This window comes from Mytilus galloprovincialis, chromosome 12 (assembly GCF_965363235.1).
Source record: "Mytilus galloprovincialis chromosome 12, xbMytGall1.hap1.1, whole genome shotgun sequence".
NCBI lineage: Eukaryota > Metazoa > Mollusca > Bivalvia > Mytilida > Mytilidae > Mytilus > Mytilus galloprovincialis.
Genome location: NC_134849.1, coordinates 24168860 through 24194649, shown reverse-complemented (window position 1 = coordinate 24194649; position 25790 = coordinate 24168860). Strand labels below are relative to the sequence as shown.

The 25790-nt window shown below is 32.6% G+C and overlaps 1 protein-coding gene across 1 annotated transcript; it reads left to right on the top strand.

Annotated features, from left to right (window-relative positions):
- The first annotated feature begins 14448 nt into the window (after nucleotides 1-14448).
- Nucleotides 14449-18188, top strand: LOC143055261 (uncharacterized). The gene is made up of 3 exons (XM_076228390.1): nucleotides 14449-15751; nucleotides 16595-17305; nucleotides 17576-18188. Exons 1-3 carry the CDS (start codon nucleotides 14449-14451, stop codon nucleotides 18124-18126), a joined length of 2565 nt encoding a protein of 854 aa, XP_076084505.1. The 3' UTR covers nucleotides 18127-18188.
- The last annotated feature ends 7602 nt before the right edge of the window (nucleotides 18189-25790 follow it).

Here is a 25790-nt window from a genome sequence, read left to right as displayed (position 1 = left end):
ATATGCATATGTATTCCTCTTGTTATCGATATCAATAATAACCAATTTGTTGTGTGAAATATTTTGTTTTACGAACTAATTACAAAAAAAGAATGTGGTCATAGTACATGGATGCCCCACCGCACTATCATGTTTTATGTCCAAGTGCAAGTGATCTTATACGTCGTACATGGGGCCAGTAAATTTTGTTTGAACATTATAGTACTCTATTTTTAATCTCTTTATAATTAATGGAACTCGTAAAAACAAAAACACTGGATAAAGTAAATTAGGCCTGATTTTATATTTACTGTTGGTAATATTAGCTATCTTACCTCCTATATATTTCTAGGAATATGATTGGTTAAAAGTGTCCACGTGGAGACCGTGTATGTTTCATATTAGGTAAGGAGGAAAAGAGGGGCTAATTTCATACACGGTTAGTAGTGGTGTTATGTCCCTTTATATTCCATATAATGTTAGAAGAGAGGCGGGGCTTATTTCTAAAAAACAAAACGGTACTGAGAAAAAATCTTTAACGTTTCAATAGACGAAGAAATTGATGATTATGATTGAAATAAATGCATAAAATACATTTAAACCTAACAAGTTGTTATTGTTTTTGTAGGATCAATGGAAGAAGTTTCTAAATGCTAACAGTATTGAAGACTTGCTAATTTTGATAGGTCACTAGTCTAAATTTCACACGTTAAGATAGTCGATAAGATAAATTCGTTACATAGTGTGCTAGTGACGTAATACGGAATATATAGGGTCAGTAAATTCCACATAGGGATTCGAGCTTCGCTCTTATCCCATATATACCGTACTAGGTCACTAGCGCACTATGTAACTAATGTTTTATACAATGTGCAATTGTTCTAGTAATACGATAATTTATCGGGTCAATAAAAATCATATCGGGTGAGGCGAAGCCAAATAATTCTGCGAACTGGTTAACTTGGTGAAGTTTCTAGAGACTCAGCGTCTCTCTTTTTCTTTGTAATGTCCGCCATGTTTTCTTTAGTCGCTTACCGTAAACCACCAAAAAGCAGTGCCGTGGTCCAATAGATAATTGTCTGAATATAAATACAGTTCTAATGGTAAAAATCGAAGTCCATATACTCTTCTTCAGGGTCCAAATTGAGTTCTTCTTCTGTGTCTTTGTCAACCACTATTCTGTTATCTTCCATAGTTTGAACTTCTTTCTGTACAACTATCATAGTCTGTGTGGCTAATGTTACTTGCACGACCCGACTATCCTCTGTTTGTTTGTGTAGCGATTTTTGCAGCTTCTCTTTTTGTGTTTTCTTTTCAGTTAAACCACAGAAATATGGGTCTTGCATCCAAGTGGTATTTGAATTATAAGGACAATGTCAACCAAATATGTTGAAATATTCAATACAAAACTGTGGGAAAAAATATATATGTAGGACTCTAAAGTGCGATGGGGACGCTTAAGTACGATGGTCACGCTAAAGTGCGATGGTCTACGCTAAAGTACGTGGTTCCATACGCTAAAGTGCGATGGTCCGGGAAAATATTGACGTAAAAACGTAGTTCGATAATGACGTTAACAGTTGTTTATAAAAACTAAAAATGAACATACTGGAAAAATATTAGGAATATTTGATTAACAATTTTTACACCATATGTCCATGACAAGTAATCGAGTAATTGATTGAAATTAACCGTTTTTTATCGGCTGAATCACAATGTTCATTTTTTTCGAGTCCTGGAAGAAAGACTTGTGTCCTACAGTCGACCATTTTACTATATAAATACAAAACAGTATACGCATACTTATCCTGCTTCTTTTTGAAGCGAACGGATACATTCGAATCATTGTTTATGCATGTGGCAGTTTACTTTGTGATCCCCGTTAAAATGCTGTCGATTTTAATGAAAAGTAAAGTTGGTAAAATAGAGATACATGTGTTCATGCGTTAACTATAAATTGTCTGCTTAAACATAAGTCGTACTGTATATTGTAGGAAAATACGGAAAAGGAGAAAGCTCGGCGAACATTTTTCTTGCATTTAGATTTGAGCTTATGCAAATAAATGCTGCATTTTCCGATAATGAACGAATTAGGAATTTTTAATTTTCAATGACAAATGTTAGGGAGGTTGTAACATTAGTGTGAACGGCAATCTACACCAATTACCCAAATATTCAATATGCTCCGAATTGTTAAAAAATTATTTTACATGAAATATAATATTAGCAAAACATAAATAACCTTTATAGCAATTATTACTTCATCGGACTTGTTAATTTAGAAACAATTACTTACACCATCGTACTTTAGCGTAGACTATCGCACTTTAGCGTGACCATCGCACTTTAGAGTACCTTTTTTATTATGTCAATAGTGTAAGGGAGATAATTCCAATATATCTAATAAAAAAAAAGTACTGAAATTTATTAGGACAATATCAGCCAATCAAGTTGCGAGAAATTATTCTAATTCAGAATAAAATATTATTATGAAAGAATAAAGAACCGTTTTGAAATGTTAATCCTGTTATTTCAGCTGCCTTTGTGAATATTTCACATCATGGTAACACATATGTTGAACACATTTCCTCTCCTCTCAATGCTGATATCTGTGTAATGTGTGAGGTCCGCTCTCACCCTATATGGAATTAACTGACCCCCGTATATATCGTCACGTTAGCACTATGTAGCTAATATTATGTCCTACTGATCTGGGTTTTTATGTATGCTTAATAGAACTGTCCCAGCTTAAGTTATAACATTTTGAGAGGCAATAACTCCTCAATTGGTCGAATTGTTTTTCATGAAAATGTAATGGAGACCAATTATGTACAGTTGATTGGCTAGAAAGAAAATCGATCTATGAATGTCAGATTGTAAGAAAACTCTTATTGCAGGCACAAACACTCTATTAATAAATGAAAATGATTTAATGTTACATTTAAATAGCTATTTACATGTATCGGTATTAGATCTTTTAAAGATCTTTATTTATAAGACTTCTGTTGAATAAAAAGATGAAAATATCCAAGAAAATAATTTTGTTCATTGAAACATATCGGAGCTTGAAATGCTATTACATATTCATTTTTTAGATTTTTTTATTAGTTGTTGGCCATTATGAAGTCTGAACTTAATACCAAAATGTACACTTAGCCTTCAAAAAAGAGCTTTCCTCCATCTTTATTAAACATCTCTAGTGTGTTATAAGCATTTTCAAGCTATTTAATGGGGTGCACATATTAAATTAAATTTACAAAAATGAATGGAAAGAATAGGAATTATCATCTTGCATTTATGTTGAATAAGTATATATGTACAGTATTAACAATGTAATAATAGTAATATGTACACTATTAACCTTGTAATAACAGTAATATGTACACTATTAACATAGTAATAACAGTAATATGTACACTATTAACATTGTAATAACAGTAATATGTACACTATTAACATTGTAATAACAGTAATATGTACACTATTAACATTGTACTAACAGTAATATGTACAAATTTGTACAAAAACAAGTATATGTACAGATTTAGACAAAAAACAAGTCTTACTGAAACTAAGGAGCTGGTGTCACTCAACAAAAGGTCTATGTACACATTAAACAAACACTCTCGAACTTTGTAAATGAGAATAAGACAAGACAAGGCAATTGATTACAACTTAGGCACACGTATGGCCTCAAGAGGATAACAGTTATACATAAGCAATTACAAATGTAAAAATACATTAACAAGCAAGACGACAAACACTAAATACATTTTTGTGTGTCAGATGTTGGTATATATTTTTCTCTTAATGACACACTTTGTTTATTTTTACATGCAAAAAATAATGATGTTCGTCACCATCACTTTTGTCTTATCAATGTTTACATTTAGTTTCCAGACAGCACTGTGTTCATCAAACTTATTTTACGTTCTTTGTATATCGTTAGCTGATTCTGCCAATCATCATCATATAATAATACGGAAATTCAAATATACATGCCTAGTTTATTGAGACAGTATTTATTTACCTTTTCTAAACATTTTATATCATGCTTAATAAAATAGCATTCAAGATCATTAATGAAAGGTGAAAAATAGCTAGGCGAAAGGTTTTCACCTTTCCTAACTCCAACTTCGCACGGAAAGAAATTTGAACAACCCGAGTTGTGTCTTACACAGAATTTGATATTTGAATAGAGTTTAATATGTTGCCTGTTATGTTACTTGAAATAAGCTTTTGCCACAGTCCTACCCTCCATACAGTATCAAATGCTTTTTTGAAATCTACAAATGTACAGAATAATTAAACGCTTTCAAGAGAGTTAAGTTGAATCAAATAGTATATTTTTATTAAACTTAATATATAGTATCAAGTGTGGAGTGGCCTTTCCTAAATCCCGCTTGGCATTTTGGGGGTAATTCAATTTCTTGTGCACACTTGACTAGTCTGTTATTTAGTATAGCTGTAACTACTTTACCTAAACATGATACAATTGTAATACCATGGTACGAGTCTGGATCTTTTAAGATCTCTCTTATTCTTATAAATGGAATTATTTTTTCCCATTGACCAGATTTCGGGTAAAACCAAAATCCCGGTGCCGAATACGAAATGGAACAACTTCACGCAAAAAGGCCAACATACAGACACGGGATAATTAAAAAAAAACGCGTTTCTTATCCCCCCATATCTAGCGGCTTTGTTTTTTAAATTCTTAATGACTTTGATAATTTCTTCCTCGGTAGTAGGCACATTTCAAATTTCGTCAAACTCATTAAATTCTACTAAATGTTATTGAAACTCTTCCTCTTCATTTACCACACTTTCATTTAGCTTCTTTAAATGGTCATGTATTACTTCTAGTGAAATTGAACTTCACGTTTTTGTTTCGGAGAAAATCTATTTAAATCTTTCCAAAATTCTTTCGTTTTTTTATATGATTATTACGAAGCTCCTTTTCTGTCTTTATTTAAAACAATTGTCTACTGCTTTTTTTTATATTCCTTACTTGCTTTTTTCATTGAATACTTATTATTTTTACATTACTGTTTATTATATTAATATTTAATCGAGTGACATCGTTTTCTTTTCAATTTACATGATTTTCCAAACCTTTGTTTATTCCAATTTTTGGCCCAATGTGCTTTTTTAGTCATACTTTTATTAACAAAAGTTCAAAACGAATCTGGTAAAACTATTTGTTAAACTAGTTATAATTCCGTCATTTTATCATATCTTTATTGAAGGATTCCAATTCATTACACAAATCTAGTATTTTTTCCACGTTCTTTTTTACATTTTCGATGAATGTGTGTCTATCATGTTGAATTAATTTTATTGATGTCTTTTTATGTGATTTTTTTTTCTTTTTCTATTCTTTTGACCTCTGTTGAGATTTTTACATGTATGCTGTGTGTACATCCGAGAATAATGCATCAAACGGAATAATCTCATACTCTACAATATGCTTAAAAAGATTTGACGACACTATACTATAGTCAATTTAACTTGTCTTTCGTTGAAGCCTTATACCCTTATGTGATCCAATCCTTTCCCGCTGTAATATACAAATTATTTATCTAAACAAAACTCTACTAATTTATAACCCTGATCGTTTCGAAGCTTTTTATCTTCTGAAACTCTTAAGTTGAATTTTTAATGAAATTAAATTTTGGTAAATATAAAAAAAAAAATCATCAGTTAAATTTTCGTCCATAACCTCTACCAAATTTTCATCTGGAACGACAAAATCCAAAAGTGTTCCAGTTCTGGCATTAAAATCACCAATTAATGAACACAGTTGTTCATTATCCCTTAGTTTTAACAACTCCCTTTCTATTTCATCGAAAGCATCTTTTGATGCATATCTGCTATTTTCTGGTGGTATATAAATACATCCAACAGACATGTTTAATTAATTTTAAATATTATTGAGTTGAATCCTTGAAATAAATTCACAGTCGGTTTTGATGAACTTAATATTTCTTTCTATTAATTTACTATATTGCCACCAGATTTTTTCTTGAATATTTTTCTACATTTTGAAAAAAAAAGATACCCAACGGAAAAAAGATAAGATATCAAATTCATAAATTTTTTATTCAATTCATACCAGAATATCGTGTTTTATAATAGTTTCGATAAATTCTGAAATAATCAATTAAGATTTTTTTACAAGACACTTTAAGCCCCTCCAGATTCATAGTTTGAAAATTCAGTAAACCCCTTCTCTCTTGTAGAGGCGTTGTTCTACATATATCAGTTTCTTCATTATTCGTATCGGAAGACTGTGTACGCATCCGTTTAAACGGTCTAGGTGGTATTGGAGGACTTGTACTATTTTGCTTTTAACTGTTTTTCAATAGGACCCTTCTGTTTCCAGATGCTATATTCTGTAGTAGAACATCGCGGTACTCGCTCGACTACTTTGGTGGTGTTGGCGTCGTCAAATAGATCTTTCCGTTTATATACAGTTTATCTTTTACGAGTTTTACTTTTTTTCCTAATTTTCTAGCATCCTTCATGATTGGGTATAGTTCTTTTCTCCTGTTTCAATTCCCGAGGGAAATTATTCACAAATGCCGTACGACTTTCCCTTCAGTCTATTTGTTTGGCTAAGCACATGCTCCATTTCTCTTCTGTATACGAATCTAGACCCAATTGGGCCTACAACCGTTCATGCCTTTCCCCCAAAGCGATGGACATTCCCAAATGAGATTTTATAGTGTATTCCCAATTCAGTTTGGACGAAGTTTTGTATTTTCAATTCTCATTGCTCATCGGCTTGAAAGCCAAGGCCAGAAAATATCAAATTTGTTTTTATGTTGCGCCATTTGAGATCTAAAACAGTATCTTGCAATTGTTTCAGTGTCGTTGTTCCTTATGTTTCTTTTCTCAATTGCTTCTATTTTTTCGATAGCATTATTGATTTTATCACTGTTACCAAAACAGCGATCAATCAGTGTACCGACATCTTTGCCTTCCATCCCGTATTAAATTTCGGAATAAATTGGATGAATTTGATGAATAACTTCCTTTTGTTTTTAAGCCTGACAAAATGTGTAACGGTGCCTAGGGTATCTTAATTCCTCCATCTTGGATTTTGAAGTAGCAGATATCTTTGGTATAGATCTTTGATGAAATGTCCTTTTGAGAGTAGTATGTAATTTAGAAAATTGTGTGTTTTATCATAGAATGACTGTTTTTTTAAACCGCATATTTGTGTTTGATTCGATTTTTTCAACTTTGACGAAAAAGGGAGATAACTCCAATAAAGTAATTTTTAGAAATTTTTAGAAATGAATGTGTTTTAAATTTACCTATTTTAATATGTACATGTACATTGTAGCAAGAAAACATGTTCCGTGAACCTGATTTTCTTTTTCTTATATGAAATAATGTTAAAAGAGCTATCTTCTCACATTTTATCTTAAAATGCTATAATGTAGTTTCTTTTAATCAACCATAATTTGATTTTTCATTCATCATATGGCAAAATCAAAGGTACTTTATTCAAATGATTTGCACTACGTGACTTTGTTTCTTTTGATCAAATTACTTCCCTTAGCTTAAGATTGATTAGTAATCTACACAAAATCTGAAAAAGTTGCACAACCTGTAGCGTGAAAAAAGCCCAGTACCAATACTTTTTAATATATTTGCAAAAAACGTATGATAACTTCATTTTGACAAATTATGACAACATTCTATCAGATTTATTTAAGACGTCCCAGTGCGCAAGGAGGTAAAAAATCACAAGTGAATCTTCATACCCCCACAATAAATTAAAACTGATTAAGAACACTATTGATTTATATTTATTCAAATCGATGTTTGAAAAGAGTTCTATCACTTCACGCACTCAAATATATTAAGTTAAATGATATGTACTGTACTGAAAAGAACTGTTACAGTAGCTATTTATAAACAAAACCAAGAACAGTTTGAGAGAGAATGGAATATGTCAGAGTACACAGTTATCGTCCCTTGATTTTCTTAGTCCTTAGTGTGGACAGTGTGTTACTTGTCAATTTTTTTAGACCCCTTCCAAATTTATTTACGTTTGATGCCTAAAGTAGCAAGAAGGGGGATAACATTACACTGTAAAAAAAATTGATTCATGAATTATTATGTAAAGTAGTGATTTGGTCCAGTTGAAAAAGGTCAAACATTAGCATTTCGGAAGCTGTCAAAAGATTTCAAGACCCCCTTTACATAAAATTGTCCATATTTTGGGTTAGAGCTCATGAAGTTTTCTATAATTATGATATAATTTGTCCCAAAAGTAGTACAACAGACTGTAAAAATATCATTGAGAAAGCGTTGGTGGGATTTTTTTTATTTCCATTTATTGTCTAAAGGAAATGCACTACGAAATAACTGTGTACTCGGACCAATAGCTGGCACTTTCTGTGTTTATACTGAGAACAATAACACAAATACACTAGACTTTTGTTTTTTAAATTTGCTAATGAAACCTATAAATCTGGCTCTTTTCTTTCCATCTTTCTTGAATCAGATACTATATAGTTGGAGTGATATATAGATCAAACCGCAGATGACCAAGTCTTCCTTTTTTTCCTGAAAATTTCAAACTTGTTTTTGTTTTTGTGTTTGTTTGACAATTTAAAAAAAAATCTTTTAATTTTCTGTATCATTTTTGTTTCTTCTTCAAAATTTGACTATAGAAATAAAACAAAACATAGACAAATTAGTTGGCAGCAGAAAACTCAAACTGTTCTTAAGAATTAGTAATTCTATGAATTGTTAAAATTAACTTAATTATAATTATCTGACATTGTATTATCTGCACTGTAAAGAATAATTGATATACCTTTGTATATTATCATGATTATGCATTATGTGTTTTGAAATAAAATAAATATGAAGTTTCCTTTAATGTGTTTTTAGCTGCATTGTCTGCATTTACTTTAATGTTGTAAATCAGGAGATAACCGTATTGTATTTAGTTCACCTGGTAACAATTTCGTGGACTTTTTCATTTATTTGAAATATTGCCTTCAGTTAGTATTTGGAAAAAATATTATCTTTGTGCATATACTATTCATCGTCTTTTTAGAATTATGCATCCTTTGCAGCTCTATAAAATATATACTTGACGATGCCATATGATTTTGTATTTAAATATTGTATTGTTTACTTTTGTATATATGTTATTATAAAAAAGAAGATGTGGTATTATAGTCAATTAGACAACTGTCCACAAGAGACCAAAATGACACAAGACATTAACAACTTTAGGTCACCGTACGACCTATGCCGCATAGTCAGCTATAAAAGGCCCCGATATGAAAATGTAAAACAATTCAAACGAGAAAACTAACGGCCTCATTTATATAAAAAATGAACGAAAAACAAATATGTAACATATAAACTACAAACACTAAATAACAGGCTCCTGACTTGGGACAGGCACATACACAAATAATGTGGCGAGGTTAAACATGTTAGCGGGATCCCAACCCTCCCCTAACCTGGGACAGTGGTATAACAGTACACCATAAGAACGAACTATAAAAATCAGTTGAAAAAGGCTTAACTCGTGATCATCAGATGGACAAAAAAAAAACAAGTGGACGTGGCCGGGTATTTGTACATCCCGACAACAAAAAGACACTAGGAACAGATCTGAGAGTACTCGCAGTTATCTTACAACTAGTGCAAAGTCACTCACAACTAATCAAAAAAATCATACATCTACATTTAAGACTAAACTATGTTTGTCACAGATCATGTTTTTGATTTATATGGCAATACAAATATTTGATTTGATTTGACTTGGTAAACGAAATATTCACATTATATTCTTTACCCCCAACCGCCCTTTTCCATTCCCTACCGGTTTAATCTATTTCCTGATAATTTCCCACTACTGGAGAATTGAGAAGGTGCGGCTGGGGTTCAAGAGTATAATGTAAATACCGTATAACGGGCTATTTTCACGGGTTATGAATTTTCGCTTACTTTCGCGGATAAACAAAAATCACCAAAACATATTCCGCCATTTTATCAGTGTACATGCAAAGAAATTGATAAAAGTTTTAAATCTGCCAAATAATAACCGCCAAAATATTTCGTATACCTTGTTCAACGAAAATCGCGAAATTTTACACCGGCGAAAATAACCCGCTATACAATGTACATCATGATTAATCATGACATAATGTCCTCTGCTAACCAGTAAAGAAACAAAGTTCAAGTTTGCATGCATGATTATTGGATGATGCTAAAGAATAAATGAAAAGTAGGTCACTATGAACTACTTTCACACAGATTGAAACACTCTAAACAATGTGCATCAGTTAATATTGTGATAAGAAAGGAGGTAAAAATTCACAAGTGAATCTTCATACCCCCACGCTAAATTAAAACTGATTAACCTTTTCACTGCCAGAATTTTTCAAAAACCAAAAAGACGTTACGTCGATGACGTTGCTAAATATTACTTCAACACAGACGTTTGCCATTGAAAACCCAATAAAACCGTCAACGTCAAGATTATTCAAATGCCCATTGTTTCATTTGTGTACATCTTGGTCGGCATGAAATGATATTAAAAATGTGCAAATGTTAAGTTAGATTAATAATTTACAATACGTGTGAACCATAGAATATTTTTAAACAGGGCAATATTTGAGGCATCCAAAAACTTTGAGTGATAAATACAATGTATGTTAACTTATACACTATCATAGTAATTTGTTGATGTTTTTTTTCTCCTTTTTAAAAGGTAAATGTGATCTGGTCAATTTTATTAATGCAAAGACAATGAGACTATAGTGGTCAGATGATTTAATGATCGATAAGGCCTAATTAAAGTTCTCTACAGTCTTCGTGCAAGGAAACACAGTCCTTATGGAGGCCTTTCTTGCAAAAATTGCATACTGTCCTGCTCCTCTTCCTACCACCGTGGCTGCGGTTGGAACACGCGCAACAGTCCTTCTCTTTTCTGTCAGACAAGGTACTTACAGACCGTGCTCGCTTGTGTCGTCTCCGTCGTCGCGGCTGTTCACTTCGGATTCCGGATAAAGATTCAACAATATCCTGGATGAATCGAAGTCTGGATTTTACTGGTGTGTCCAACGTGTTTTTTTGATACAATATATAGGCATTATGTACAATGCGGTGAAAAAAATGTAGGACAACTTTCTTCCAAGGTTAACGATTTTTTCGGTGTAATCCGTACGCTTTCATTATGGCATCTGTTGTGTCAACTGCTCCCATATTTTTATTGTACCCGTTTACGATGGTGGTCGACCGGAGGGAATATGTTGAGCTGAAAATGCCGTACTTAGCATTCGTACTGGTTTTTTTCCATTCATATCTCTAAAAGCGGCGCATAACATTTTACCCTTTCTCATGTAAACATGATTGTCAGGTGTCGGATTCGCGTTACGAATGGTGTTCGGCATAGGCCGATTCTTTCTAAGAGTTCCTGAAAAAAGAAAAAAAAATGTCGGCACCTTTCCCAATGTAGCCTATGCTATATATTGACATATATATATACTATGTATAACTTTAAGAAATAATAGTAACACTACGTACATGTGCATATCTAAGGAGATATATTGACTGAAATGCAAGTATTATACTTTAAACGAACTGTTTATATGTACACATTTGGTGTATTTTAAAATGCCAGCTTACCATTCCAGAGTGCACGAGTTCACATCAGGTTTATTTTACGGGGTCAGTATTTCTGTTCAAGTTTCAATGTGAAATTATGTTTTAACCATTATCTTGACTGTATGATATTTTCTCTTATTTCTTTAAATTTATAGCGGTTCCATTTTTTTTCTTGTTTATCTGACCTTTATTGTTTAATTTTGGGAAATTTTTATAACACTGAGACTGACTAAAAATGTCATTACCATGAACTGTTCGAAGTTGAAAATAGTGATAATAAAATTGAGAAAAGTCAAAAACATCGGTACACCGATATAAGGTGAACATTCTACATTTAATTTGCTTTATTTTAAATAGCTACCTGTATATGTAGTAGTTTGAATAAGTCGTGAAGCTAGGTTTTGTGAGTAAAAGAAGCTATCACAAAAAACATGGTAGCCTTTATTCGGAATATTGGACGCACTCATAAGGTTCATGACAACATTTGTACCCTGCAACTGTCCTGCTGGAACTGGATCAAATTGTCGCCTTCTGTACACAGACATTTGCAAAATGTAACCAGTCGCTGATTCACAAAGCATCCAAAATTTAATTCCAAACTTTGCAGCCTTAGATTGGATATACTGCCGCATTACATTATGACCTTTGGTTGCCATTAAAGTTTCGTCCACACAAACCTCTTTTTTAGGAACGATGAAACGACAAAATTGTTTGTTCAATAAGGATAACAGTGGTCTAAATCTTGAAGCAGGGACATAAGCTGGGTGCTATATATAAAAAAAAACAAAAAAAAAAACATCTTGAGATGAAGTTACGCTGTAAAGCCCCAGGGGAACGGATACCTTAAATCCTTATCCGGGACTGAACTTTTGTTTTCAATTGCTTTAAGTTCCCCTTGTAACACTTTATATTTGGAAAGACAAATTTTGATTTCGTACAAGACACTTAAGGAATCGACGAGGATAAATGGATTAAACTAAAACCTTAAACACAAATTAACGTTTATTTCTATAAAAAAAGGTATGACAAAACTAAAAAACTAGTCATCAAATAGAGAATGGAATTTGGGAATATGTCAAAGAGACAACAACCCGACCAAAGAGCAGAAACCAGCCTGCTTGTTTAAGCACATCACTATGCGGTATGGAATTTGCTCATTATTGAAGGCTGTACGATGATCTATAGTTGTATATTATTGTGTCATTTTGGTTTCATGTGGAGAGTTGTTTTATTTGAAATCCTATCATTTCTTCGTTTTAATTTTTAAGCATGGTGTACACAGTCTAATTCGTACCTGTCTCTTGACGTTTCTTGAATAGTCTGACACATATAAAAACTTTAGTATGTTCTGGAAACGATTTCTTGACATGACCTTCTTGAACCAATGGGATGCCTGACTTGGTAAAGATGAATTCCAGTATTCTTCTATAGAAGACTTCCTAATCAAACCAATGTTAAACACTATAGCTAGGAAAGACTTCAGTTCATTTTCTGTAAGTGGTCTCCAAGACTTCATTCTGGCATATCTTTTGGCGGTGGCTGCACCTTTTCTTATCAAATTTCTTGCATAACTGTACAAAGGAATGGCATATCTTAAGATTTATATTTAGAGGACGTCCATTTGTTATCATGTTAGGACAGGAAGATTTTTATGCGGATATTTATTTTCATACGAATGCTAATATTTTTGTTTGTTCATGCTGTCTTAGGCAAATATATTTATTTTCTTCTCTATATATAACCATGCAAGGATATATTATTTTTTTGTATAAATCCTTATGTCTCCCCTCAAGAAATTCAAACGTTTGTCCACTTTAAATGTTTGCCTTTTTCTCTCAAACTATTAGATGATATATGTATATAAGATAAGATAAGATAAATTTTATAAAGAAAGGCATCGTGTAACGTGAACTATTCTAATTTTTATCTTTCCTTATTATATTTCTTCACTTTGATACGTTTTATTTCGCTAACGAAATGAGTTTTATTAAATTGTTAAACAATAATTGATTAAGGTTAATTGGTTTGTTTATTGAATTTTTTAATGGTACAAAAACATTGGAGACAATTTTTTTCCTATCAGTCCTCTTTCAAAATGATTTTACAATGTAAGTAGTATGAAATGGGGTCAGTCCGCCACCAACCCGCCACCGGAAGTCACGTCACAGCTAATCCTCTTAACTATGACGTTAAATCCGGTCTATAATCTCTTAATCCTCTTAACTGCTACTTAACATCCGGGTTATAATCCTCTTAACTGAAGTGGGTTAATCTCTTAATCCTCTTAACTGCTACTTAACATCCGGGTTATAATCCTCTTAACTGAAGTGGATTAATCTCCTAATCCTCTTAACTGCTACTTAACATCCTGGTTATAATCCTCTTAACTGAAGTGGATTAATCTCTTAATCTTCTTAACTTGTACTTAACATCCTGGTTAAAATCCGGTGGGGAAAAAAATTAACGGACATGTTTTTTAATCCCCCCTACCCTCCTACGTATTATCTTGTAAACGTGGCATACACGTTGACCTATCTAAGTTTACATCCCTTAGTATATAATGCAATGTGAACTAGTTTCAATCATTCATTCAAGATGGAAAATTTTAACCAACATATGATTGACCAACTGGTAAAAGTTATTCCACATGATGTGTTACAGAAGTTACAACAGCTGTCAGCGCAGGACTTTAATGCAGTTCTACAATCAGTTAAACAGCAAAATCCAACTGAAAAACAACTTGATCAAACTCCTACGGGAAAAGATGACAATGTAACAGATGAAGATAATGTATCAAATTTTCAGTGCCGAACATGCGGTATGAAGTATGCAAGAAAAGATAATTTAATTCGACATCAACAGAACCATTCGAATATAAACTATGAATGTGAACATTGTGGTTTCACCACGAAAAGAAAAGATGTTTTAACTAAACATATGAAGAGAAAACATGATGTAAAGAAAAGCGTACAGAAGGAAGATGACGTACAACCCCCACGTAAACGCCAGAGGATAGAAAATGTTGATCAACTTCCCGAGGAACGAGTACGCAATGCAAGAGAGAAAAGATCGTTAACAACAACAGCTCTGAACGATGGTGTGGAAAATATTCAATTACAACCCAGCAACAACGAAGAAAGATATGACTTGATGTTATTTTTCAAAGAAAAACAAGTGGATATTGTGCAAATATTAGAGGACAGGCTTCTTAGAAATAATATAAAGTTTTATATAAGTGTACATGTAAGAATGATTAAATATTCACCAGATGGAAAATACGACGAAGCTGAACCGCATTTCAATAGTAAAGTGAGTACCATTTTACAATCTGGTGTTAGTGAAATACCTCATGAGTTGAATAAAGGATTTCAAAAAGTATTCATTTCTTTCGAAGAATTCATCAAGAATGGGAGTGGATGGCAACTTGAAGAGGTTTTACAACTCGATCTGTGCGTTACAAAGTACAAACCGTTAAAAGGAGGTAGTTATTTGGAACTACCAACATCACTCAAAAGATCGAACTGTATACTCAACATTCAGAACTTGGACAACAAATGTTTTTTATGGACTGTTCTTTCCAGTATGCATAACTTTCAACGAAATCCAGAAAACGTAGAGAATTATGTTCCATTTGTTAACTCGGTTAACATGACTGGTATCGAGTATCCAACTCCGTTATCTCAAATATCGCAATTCGAAAAACAGAATAACACTATCTCAGTTAACATTTTTGGATACGAAGAAGGAGAAATCTACCCGTTATACATCACAAAGAAAACCTTTTGTCATCATGTGAACATGTTATATTTTAAAGAAAACAACAAAAGTCACTATATGCTGATAAACAACTTTAACAGGTTTTTATCGAGAACAAAGAAACATCGCGAAGAACATTTTTTTTGTTATCTTTGTTTGCAAGGATTTACTGATAAATGCAAACTAGAGAGGCATAAAGCAGACTGTGGAAAATTTGATTTTCAGAAAATTACACTTCCCAAGGAGGGAGAAGTTCTGGAATTCAAAGAATATGCGAAAACCGCCCGAATTCCGTTTGTAATCTATGCTGATTTTGAGTGTTTAACAGGGAAAGTCGATACTTGTCATCCGAATCCAAACATGTCAAGTACAACTACATACCAACAAATGGAACCGTACAGTTTTGGATATCAAAGAGTGTCAATTGATAAGCGATACGACAAACCACCCGTCATATACCGTGGACCTGATGTTGTGGAGAACTTTATCCGTCGTCTTCTTGAAGAGGAGAAAGAAATTAGAGACATACTTAGCCGCATCGAGCCAATGATAATAACTGAGTATGATAAATTAGACTACAAATATGCCAAAAAATGTTATGTATGTAAAAAAGCTTTCAGCAGCAAAAATTACAAAGTCAAGGAACACGACCACGTGACTGGGTCCATTCGTGGCATTTCTTGTAATAACTGCAATTTACAGATCAAAATACCGAAATTTATACCTGTTGTTATTCATAATTTGAAAGGATTTGATGCAAATCTCATCATGAGTAAAATAGGAAAGTTTAAGGAACAAGACATCACTGTTATTCCACACAACAAAGAAAAATATATGTCATTTTCTATAGGAAATCTCCGCTTTATCGATTCTTTGCAATTTTTAAACAGTTCACTGGCAAGTTTAACAAAAAATCTAGCTGACGAAGGACAAAAACATTTCAATTACTTATCTAAAACTTTTCCGGATCCAGATGTATTTTCTCTATTGCTGCGAAAAGGAGTATTCCCCTATGATTATGTCGATACCGAGCAGAAATTGGAAAAACCTTGTTTACCATCCAAAGAAGATTTTTTTAACAAATTAGGAGACACTCACATATCTGATGAAGATTATCAATTTGCGCAAACAGTGTGGGACAAACTGAAAGTAAAAACATTGGGGGAATACTCCGATGTGTATCTTATAATGGATGTAGCTCTTTTGGCAGATGTTTTTGAAAAATTTAGAGACATTTCTTTACACGACTATGATTTGGATCCGTGTCATTATTTCACCACCCCCGGATTTAGTTGGAGTGCCATGCTGAAGAAAACTGGAATTGTACTCGATTTAATCACTGATATAGATATGATGCTGTTTGTAGAGAAGGGAATACGAGGCGGTGTATCTAGTATTTTTCATCGATATGCTAAAGCAAACAATCCATACTTATTCGATACGTATGAACCAACTGAACCTACTTCCTATTTATCTTATTTAGACGCAAATAATTTATATGGTTGGAGCATGTCTCAATGTCTTCCGTATGGTCATTTCAACTGGCTTACCGAGGAGGAGAAAATAAAATTAGATATCACAAAATTAAAAGCTGACGGTTCAGACGGATACATTTTCGAAGTTGACCTTGAATATCCTTCGTCACTTCATTCTTCTCATTCGGATTTTCCCTTAGCTCCAGAAAGAAAACATATTCAAGTAGAACATTTATCTCCATATTCAAAGGAATTATTACAAAATTTAACTGGAAAACAATGTTTAACAAAGATTGAAAAACTCGTTCCTAACCTATACGACAAGGAAAAATACATAGTGCATTATAGAAACTTACAACTATACGTAGAGTTAGGAATGAAGATCAAAAAGATACACAGAGTACTCAAGTTTAAACAAACCCCCTGGTTGAAGAAGTACATAGACTGTAACACCGAAAAAAGGAAAATTGCAAAGAATGAATTTGAGAAATGTTTATATAAGCTGATGAATAATTCAATTTTTGGTCGGACTCTCCTCAATACACGCAAGCATAAAGATGTGAAACTTTGTCACACGGAAGAGAAACTTAATAAAGAAACAGCTAAACCATCCTACGCATCTTGCAAAATATTTAACGAACATTTGGTGGCAGTTGAGAAAAAACGTGTGAATGTTTTGATGAAACAACCAATATATGTAGGTTTTTGCATTTTAGACTTATCCAAGTTTTTGATGTACGATTTCCATTATAACCATATGAAATCTCTGTATGGTGATAAAATTCGTGTGTGTTTTTCTGATACTGATAGTTTTTTATATCACGTTGAAACGGAAGATGTGTATGAAGATATGCATCAATATCAAGATATGTACGATACGAGTGATTATCCACCAGAACATTTTTTACATGACACCGAAAATAAAAAAGTAATAGGCAAATTCAAGGATGAAACAAGTGGAACCCCAATAAGTGAATTTGTTGGACTGAGATCGAAGATGTATTCATTTTCTTTTGAAGGTGGAGAAAAGCATACTGCAAAAGGAGTCACAAAAACTGCATCCAGAAAACTTAAACATGAAATGTATAAAAATTGTCTTTTCGATAAAACTGTTACACGTTCTGAAATGAATATAATAAGAAGCGAAAGCCATGTTTTATATTCCAAAACTATTAATAAAAAATCATTAGTTCCTTTTGATGATAAAAGATGGATTTTAAATGATGGTGTGACAACGAGAGCCTTTGGACATAAAGATAACATATAAACATTCATCATGTAAAACGTTTAAAGACATTTCCATTCTTATTTGTGATATTATTTTGTTGAATTTTTTTTTCTAAATCAAGATTTGTGGTGATTTAAATACTAATTTAATATATAGAGAGGGATGTAGTTTTCGTTTATGTTTGAGGGTAATTGGGTTACTTTTTTCATGTATTGTATTTTTACATATATATTTTCTTTATTCCTGTTTTTTTTTTGCATCCTGTCTGATTGAAATAAAACATAATGTATCAATGAACGCAGTTGTTTGTTTTCGTTTATTTGAATATATTTATTAGTAAAACACACGTTACAAAAAAGATAGATGTACACAATAAAAACAAACAGTTATAGTCATGATAAGTTCAATTTACATGGGAATGTTAGTGTTCAATCTTTATTTGTCGATTCTCAGTTATTTCAAAGTATCCATAGTTTTCAGCTAAAATCAGTAAGGCAGCTGTTTCTGGTAATGGCGTACCGAACTGACATTCCAAACGTATTTTTCCCTGCTTCAGTAGTGAAAGATATTTGGTATCCGAAAAGAATGGTTCTAAGTTGAAGCATAGAAGTGTATATCCATTGTTGAATTCAGCCCGTGTTATTTCATTCCCCGTATCCAACATCCACTTGCCTCGTGTTTCGAACATTTTTACATAGGGGGAAACGTTCGTTGCACCACTATTCTCGTTGAAATCAAGTTTGAGTGGTATGCCATCAACTGGTATTCCGTCACAAAACAAAGTCACCTGTTTTAAATCATAATTCATAAAGTTGAATGGGTTTTTTGTATATGCTCCAGACATAGCAGTTGAAGAAACCAATCCGAGCACAATACTTTTCGGTTTCACATCTTGGAAAACATTTTCTACGATTAACGAGGTGCTTCCTTGCATGATTGTAAAATTCTTCATCATAGTTTTTGTGAAAGGATACTTAGCATTTGTTGTCTTTAAAGCTTCTGAATGAGCGACAATTATAGCTGGGTTAGGTCTGATCTTGCAAAGCTTGATCACGACATCTTCCAAAGAAATATGGTAGTTGGTATCAATTTCTCCAGACATCAAACAAAAACTTGGATCGTTGCGGTATAGTTTTAGTTTAAGGGATAACATATTTAACAGGTATCTATCCATCTCAAAGATATCGGAAAAAATTGGTCCCTCCATTTCTAATGTTTTTGAATTAGAAATAAATTTTCTGCGTTCATACAGTCCAGTGTTTGTCGATATTTCATCCATGTGACCATATCTATCTTTTAAGTATAGACTAGAAGATAATTGTGTACTCTTTGCATCCTGGCCATACTGTAGTAACGTTTTCATCATACATTTATACGGGTAATACGTATTACTAGACGTTACCATTTGTCCTTGTATATAAACATCCAATTGCGACCAAAGCGACTGTAAAAATAAGTTCACAGGTCCTACCGTATCGCCATCTTGTAAATCCTCACCATTTGCTTTTTTCACTTTTAATTTCACGTATAGTTTTGATCTTTTAAGATCAATATAGTCCATACCATTGTTTGCACATAAATCGAATTCTATAGGATTGTAAGCGGTTATTTGACTAACAGGTCTACATTCCTCGTATGTTATACTTTCAACACCTACTTGATATGGAGGTATCTCAAAAATCTGTAACTCTGAGGGTTGTGCTTCAATAAAATTATCTTTTGTTAACAAGGACATTATGATGAAAAAATATCCCTTTTACGTTTTTTAACAGTTTTATCTTTTTTCAATTTCTTCGTCTTCTTTTCACCTCCTCTGCTTTGTGGTGAATGATGATATTTTCTCTTTCTGTCCGTTTTATTTATACTCTCACCGTTAGTTTTTATCTCTTCTTTTGCTTGATTTACAATTTGTTCACTAGGTGATACTAAACGCACCTCGAAGTTTTTTTCTTTTTCTATACGAATAGGATGAGATTTATTCGAAATTGGAATCATAAATGATCCCGATTGCGATCCTTTGTTATATCCAGATTTCATATGACCTACGTAAGCATTGGATTGTCCATTAATTACATTCTGATAATATCTAGACCATAGATCAACATTGGGAATGTACATTTTATCAATGTTCGACATATCTATGCTAAAATAAGCTTGGTATAAATTGTAATGTAAACGACAAATTATTCTTCAAAAATGAAGCGTTTTCTCCGTGTTCATCTTTTATAAGAAATTCTATGACTTGAATTTCGTTTTTCTTTATTGGTAAAAAAATTGGAAAAGAAAAAATATAATTCCATGTACTCATATCCGTGGGAAATATTCTTCTCAAAAGAGAATACTGTATATTAGGGAAAACATTTACTCCACTACATACATCACAAAACAAGTATAATTGATGATTGTTCTTTTTTGTAGCTTTTTGATCAATGTAAAAATCTAACATCCCCAGTTTCCATTCACCTTGTAATTGTAAAACTTCATTTATACACACTTTGAACTTGAATGGTGAATTATTAGGGTAATATGCATCTGATTGATCACTTCGAATGAAAATTATATGTTCCATTATGATAAGGATTGAATTTGTTCTTCTGGTATGTATTCGTCGTACGAAGGAGGCCACCCTTGAAAACGAACCAAGTACTCAGTTTTTCCTCGTCTTTTTCTCTTCTTTATAATTTTTTCAATTATCCAAAGACTATTTTCATCTTTCTCTACTCGTTGGAGCTCACTAACATAAAAGGTCCCCCTTATAAATTCATCTCCTTTTATATTTGAAACCCTGTAGAGATCGATATTTTGTTGTCTAAATCTTTGCACCACTTTGAATATCTCTTCAGTCCATCTTTGGCTATAAGATCGATCAAAAATATGAGCTATATTTGACAGTCGAACTAAAGAACCTATTTTATACTTGTATTGTTTTTTCCTCTTTTTGTTTGTTTGTACTTTTATTTCTTTTGTTTTTTTCTCTGTTTTACTTAAATACATCTCCCCCCAGATATCACTTTCGTTGTGTGGATTAACGTCTTTAGGTGCAATGTTTTGTAAACTTCTATGTGGAGTACCATTATAACTTTTTGCAAAATTTTGTAAGTTGTTAATATATTTATGTGTTCTATTCTTTGTGAAAAAGCGAAACATTTTGTTTTTAATAGTTTGTAGAACCCTTTCAGCGTAATTTGCATGAAGTTCATTCTGAGCTGAAAAATGTCGAACACCGGTACTTTTAAATAACAACTGTGTCTTTTTGGCTAGAAATTCTTGTCCCTTATCAGTTCGAATTTTTTGCGGTTTTGCCTCACTGAATATCTTTTTAAATGCTGATGTGACTTCGTTTCCTGTTTTATTTTTCAGTGGTTGTAACCAAAGGTATCGTGAAAAACAATCAACAACAACTAACACGTATTTGTAATTTTCATTTTCTAAGGAAAATTGTTTTAGATCCATTAAATCAGCATCCCACAAATTATTCAACCCGGTGGTATACACTCTTATTCTTTTAAATGAACGACGAGGTGTTTTTTGTAAACTGTAATTATCTTGTGAATTCAACCACCGTCTTATTTTATACCGACTAACTTTTTTACCATCTGCATCGGAAATTACTTTACATTCGGAAATAAACGAATGTTTCCGACTACTACCGGAAATAATTATACATTCGGAAATAAACGAATGTTTCCGAATACTACCGGAAATATATATACATACGGAAATATACGAATGAATACGAAAACTTATGAAATGATATAACATTTTGTATCTTTACCAGAAAATAAATACACAACGAAAAATTCCACATCAATATAAATTTATTCAATGAAATATACATATATTTACACAAAATACAATATTACTGTGTGAAACGTCCTTCAAGTTTTAATTTCCTTTCCATTAAATTATAAACACTCACTTTCATTTTTTCTGATCGAAGCGTGTCCATGAACAAAACATGAAGAATGAAAAAGTTTAAAACGACACTATTTTCCAAGGTCAGTGTTCTCACATTCTCTCTGTATTTTCCTAGTATGTGACTGTATTTAAACTCACAGAACGCCTGATCAAAATGTTTTTCAAGTTTATCTAGTTCACTATCCATCAAACATTCGTGTCTATGTTGTGATCCATGTTCCACTTTGCATCCCTGACAAAACTTCTTTGATAATTGTTGCACCATTTCATCCAATAATTCAGCAAAAGAAAACAGTAATATAGTTGAAAGCAGTCTTTTTTCCATACCAACTTTAATTGCCACCATTGTACTATCAGTGTTCGTCTATAAATGAATGAAGAAATAAGATGCTGTCCTTTAGATAACACAGTTTCGTCCAATTTTCTTTAGTGATCAGAATCTTTTTCCCTTTAACAACAAGCTGTATTCGAGTATGTTTTCCTCTTTTCTTCACCACCACTTTTGTTGTTTCATCAATTAAACACTCGATCTGTTTCTTGAATAAATCAGTATGCAAGTGATCAAAGTCACAACCGTACACCTCTTTGGATAAATCAACCTGTGCCTGTGCCATTGATATAACTGTGTGCTTTTATAGTTGTGGTAGCGGCTTAAATTGTTCATGATGATTCATTAAGAGATAAACGAAACGTATGGTGAACGTTTCGGTCACGTGGTTAGAAGGAGGGTTACTCGAACATTTTTTTCCTCCCTTCTTTTTATGTGAATCTCATTTATATTTTATTTATAGAAGGGTTTGGTAAAATGTAACCGGTACAACCACTTAATAAACTAACCCATAGTTCTATACTCCCATTTTGTGTTGATAAATTAACAACTGCCGCAATAACAATTATGAAAACTATTATCATCTGACAAAAATACACGATCTCTGCTTTTGGTACATTCTGTCCGAAAAAACACCACTTTGTTTGAAGGTTTTCTGTGCTCATCCTCTCTAACATGTTAACTCAAAATGATTTTTTTTTTAAATACACAAAATATATATATATGACTATATTTTATAGTAGAATTTCATTAAGAAGATCTAATTTCCAATGTTCAATATGAAAACTTTTGTTATCATATTGTTGTTTTAGTTGAAATAATGTATGTTTATCAATTGAAAGTAATAAAATATACAATCTAGTTTTCTTTTCTTCGAAAATAAACAAGTTGTGAACCTTTTGTAGATATTTCATATTCGTTGGAGAAGAAAAACTAACTGATCATGTACAACAATAATAGACTCTTTTTGAATGATTTGTTGGTCCTTAAAAGGACCGTTGTACACATGTAAATGATATACATGGATTTTTTTCTTATTGGTAGTTGACAGGATCCATAAACTTGTAGTCTGCTAACACTGCATCAAAGTAACATCCACAAAAATATAGATCTTCAATAAACTCTGGGTGGTGTTCAAAGTTGTATAGAATACAAACAATGTAACCGTTTTTCAGAAGCCATGTTTCTACTGGACACCGAGATAGTTCTTCATGATGAAGTTTATCAACCCTGTTCCTTATCAAATTTGCAGTCTTTTTGGGACCTCTTCGTGATCGTCTGATCTTCCCTGTTAGTTCTCTTTCTCTTAAAAGTGTATACATATTAAAATTTTGGAGATTCATACTGTTTGTTCTTATGAAATTACTAATGATGTATGCTATATAGTAAACGTTTTTCTTAGTTTATAAACTTTTTACATTTAGATTATACGTTTACAAGATTAAACTTAAAGATGTTAACGTGCATGTCTCAACGTGTATGCCACGTTTACAAGATAATACGTAGGAGGGTTTCAATTACTTATCTAAAACTTTTCCGGATCCAGATGTATTTTCTCTATTGCTGCGAAAAGGAGTATTCCCCTATGATTATGTCGATACCGAGCAGAAATTGGAAAAACCTTGTTTACCATCCAAAGAAGATTTTTTTAACAAATTAGGAGACACTCACATATCTGATGAAGATTATCAATTTGCGCAAACAGTGTGGGACAAACTGAAAGTAAAAACATTGGGGGAATACTCCGATGTGTATCTTAAAATGGATGTAGCTCTTTTGGCAGATGTTTTTGAAAAATTTAGAGACATTTCTTTACACGACTATGATTTGGATCCGTGTCATTATTTCACCACCCCCGGATTTAATTTTCTTTCTGGAGCTAATGTATCAATTGTTAATATTAATTATTCATCAGCTTATATAAACATTTCTCAAATTCATTCTTTGCAATTTTCCTTTTTTCGGTGTTAAAGTCTATGTACTTCTTCAACCAGGGGGTTTGTTTAAACTTGAGTACTCTGTGTATCTTTTTGATCTTCATTCCTAACTCTACGTATAGTTGTAAGTTTCTATAATGCACTATGTATTTTCCTTGTCGTATAGGTTAGGAACGAGTTTTTCAATCTTTGTTAAACATTGTTTTCCAGTTAAATTTTGTAATAATTCCTTTGAATATGGAGATAAATGTTCTACTTGAATATGTTTTCTTTCTGGAGCTAAGGGAAAATCCGAATGAGAAGAATGAAGTGACGAAGGATATTCAAGGTCAACTTCGAAAATGTATCCGTCTGAACCGTCAGCTTTTAATTTTGTGATATCTAATTTTATTTTCTCCTCCTCGGTAAGCCAGTTGAAATGACCATACGGAAGACATTGAGACATGCTCCAACCATATAAATTATTTGCGTCTAAATAAGATAAATAGGAAGTAGGTTCAGTTGGTTCATACGTATCGAATAAGTATGGATTGTTTGCTTTAGCATATCGATGAAAAATACTAGATACACCGCCTCGTATTCCCTTCTCTACAAACAGCATCATATCTATATCAGTGATTAAATCGAGTACAATTCCAGTTTTCTTCAGCATGGCACTCCAACTAAATCCGGGGGTGGTGAAATAATGACACGGATCCAAATCATAGTCGTGTAAAGAAATGTCTCTAAATTTTTCAAAAACATCTGCCAAAAGAGCTACATCCATTTTAAGATACACATCGGAGTATTCCCCCAATGTTTTTACTTTCAGTTTGTCCCACACTGTTTGCGCAAATTGATAATCTTCATCAGATATGTGAGTGTCTCCTAATTTGTTAAAAAAATCTTCTTTGGATGGTAAACAAGGTTTTTCCAATTTCTGCTCGGTATCGACATAATCATAGGGGAATACTCCTTTTCGCAGCAATAGAGAAAATACATCTGGATCCGGAAAAGTTTTAGATAAGTAATTGAAATGTTTTTGTCCTTCGTCAGCTAGATTTTTTGTTAAACTTGCCAGTGAACTGTTTAAAAATTGCAAAGAATCGATAAAGCGGAGATTTCCTATAGAAAATGACATATATTTTTCTTTGTTGTGTGGAATAACAGTGATGTCTTGTTCCTTAAACTTTCCTATTTTACTCATGATGAGATTTGCATCAAATCCTTTCAAATTATGAATAACAACAGGTATAAATTTCGGTATTTTGATCTGTAAATTGCAGTTATTACAAGAAATGCCACGAATGGACCCAGTCACGTGGTCGTGTTCCTTGACTTTGTAATTTTTGCTGCTGAAAGCTTTTTTACATACATAACATTTTTTGGCATATTTGTAGTCTAATTTATCATACTCAGTTATTATCATTGGCTCGATGCGGCTAAGTATGTCTCTAATTTCTTTCTCCTCTTCAAGAAGACGACGGATAAAGTTCTCCACAACATCAGGTCCACGGTATATGACGGGTGGTTTGTCGTAT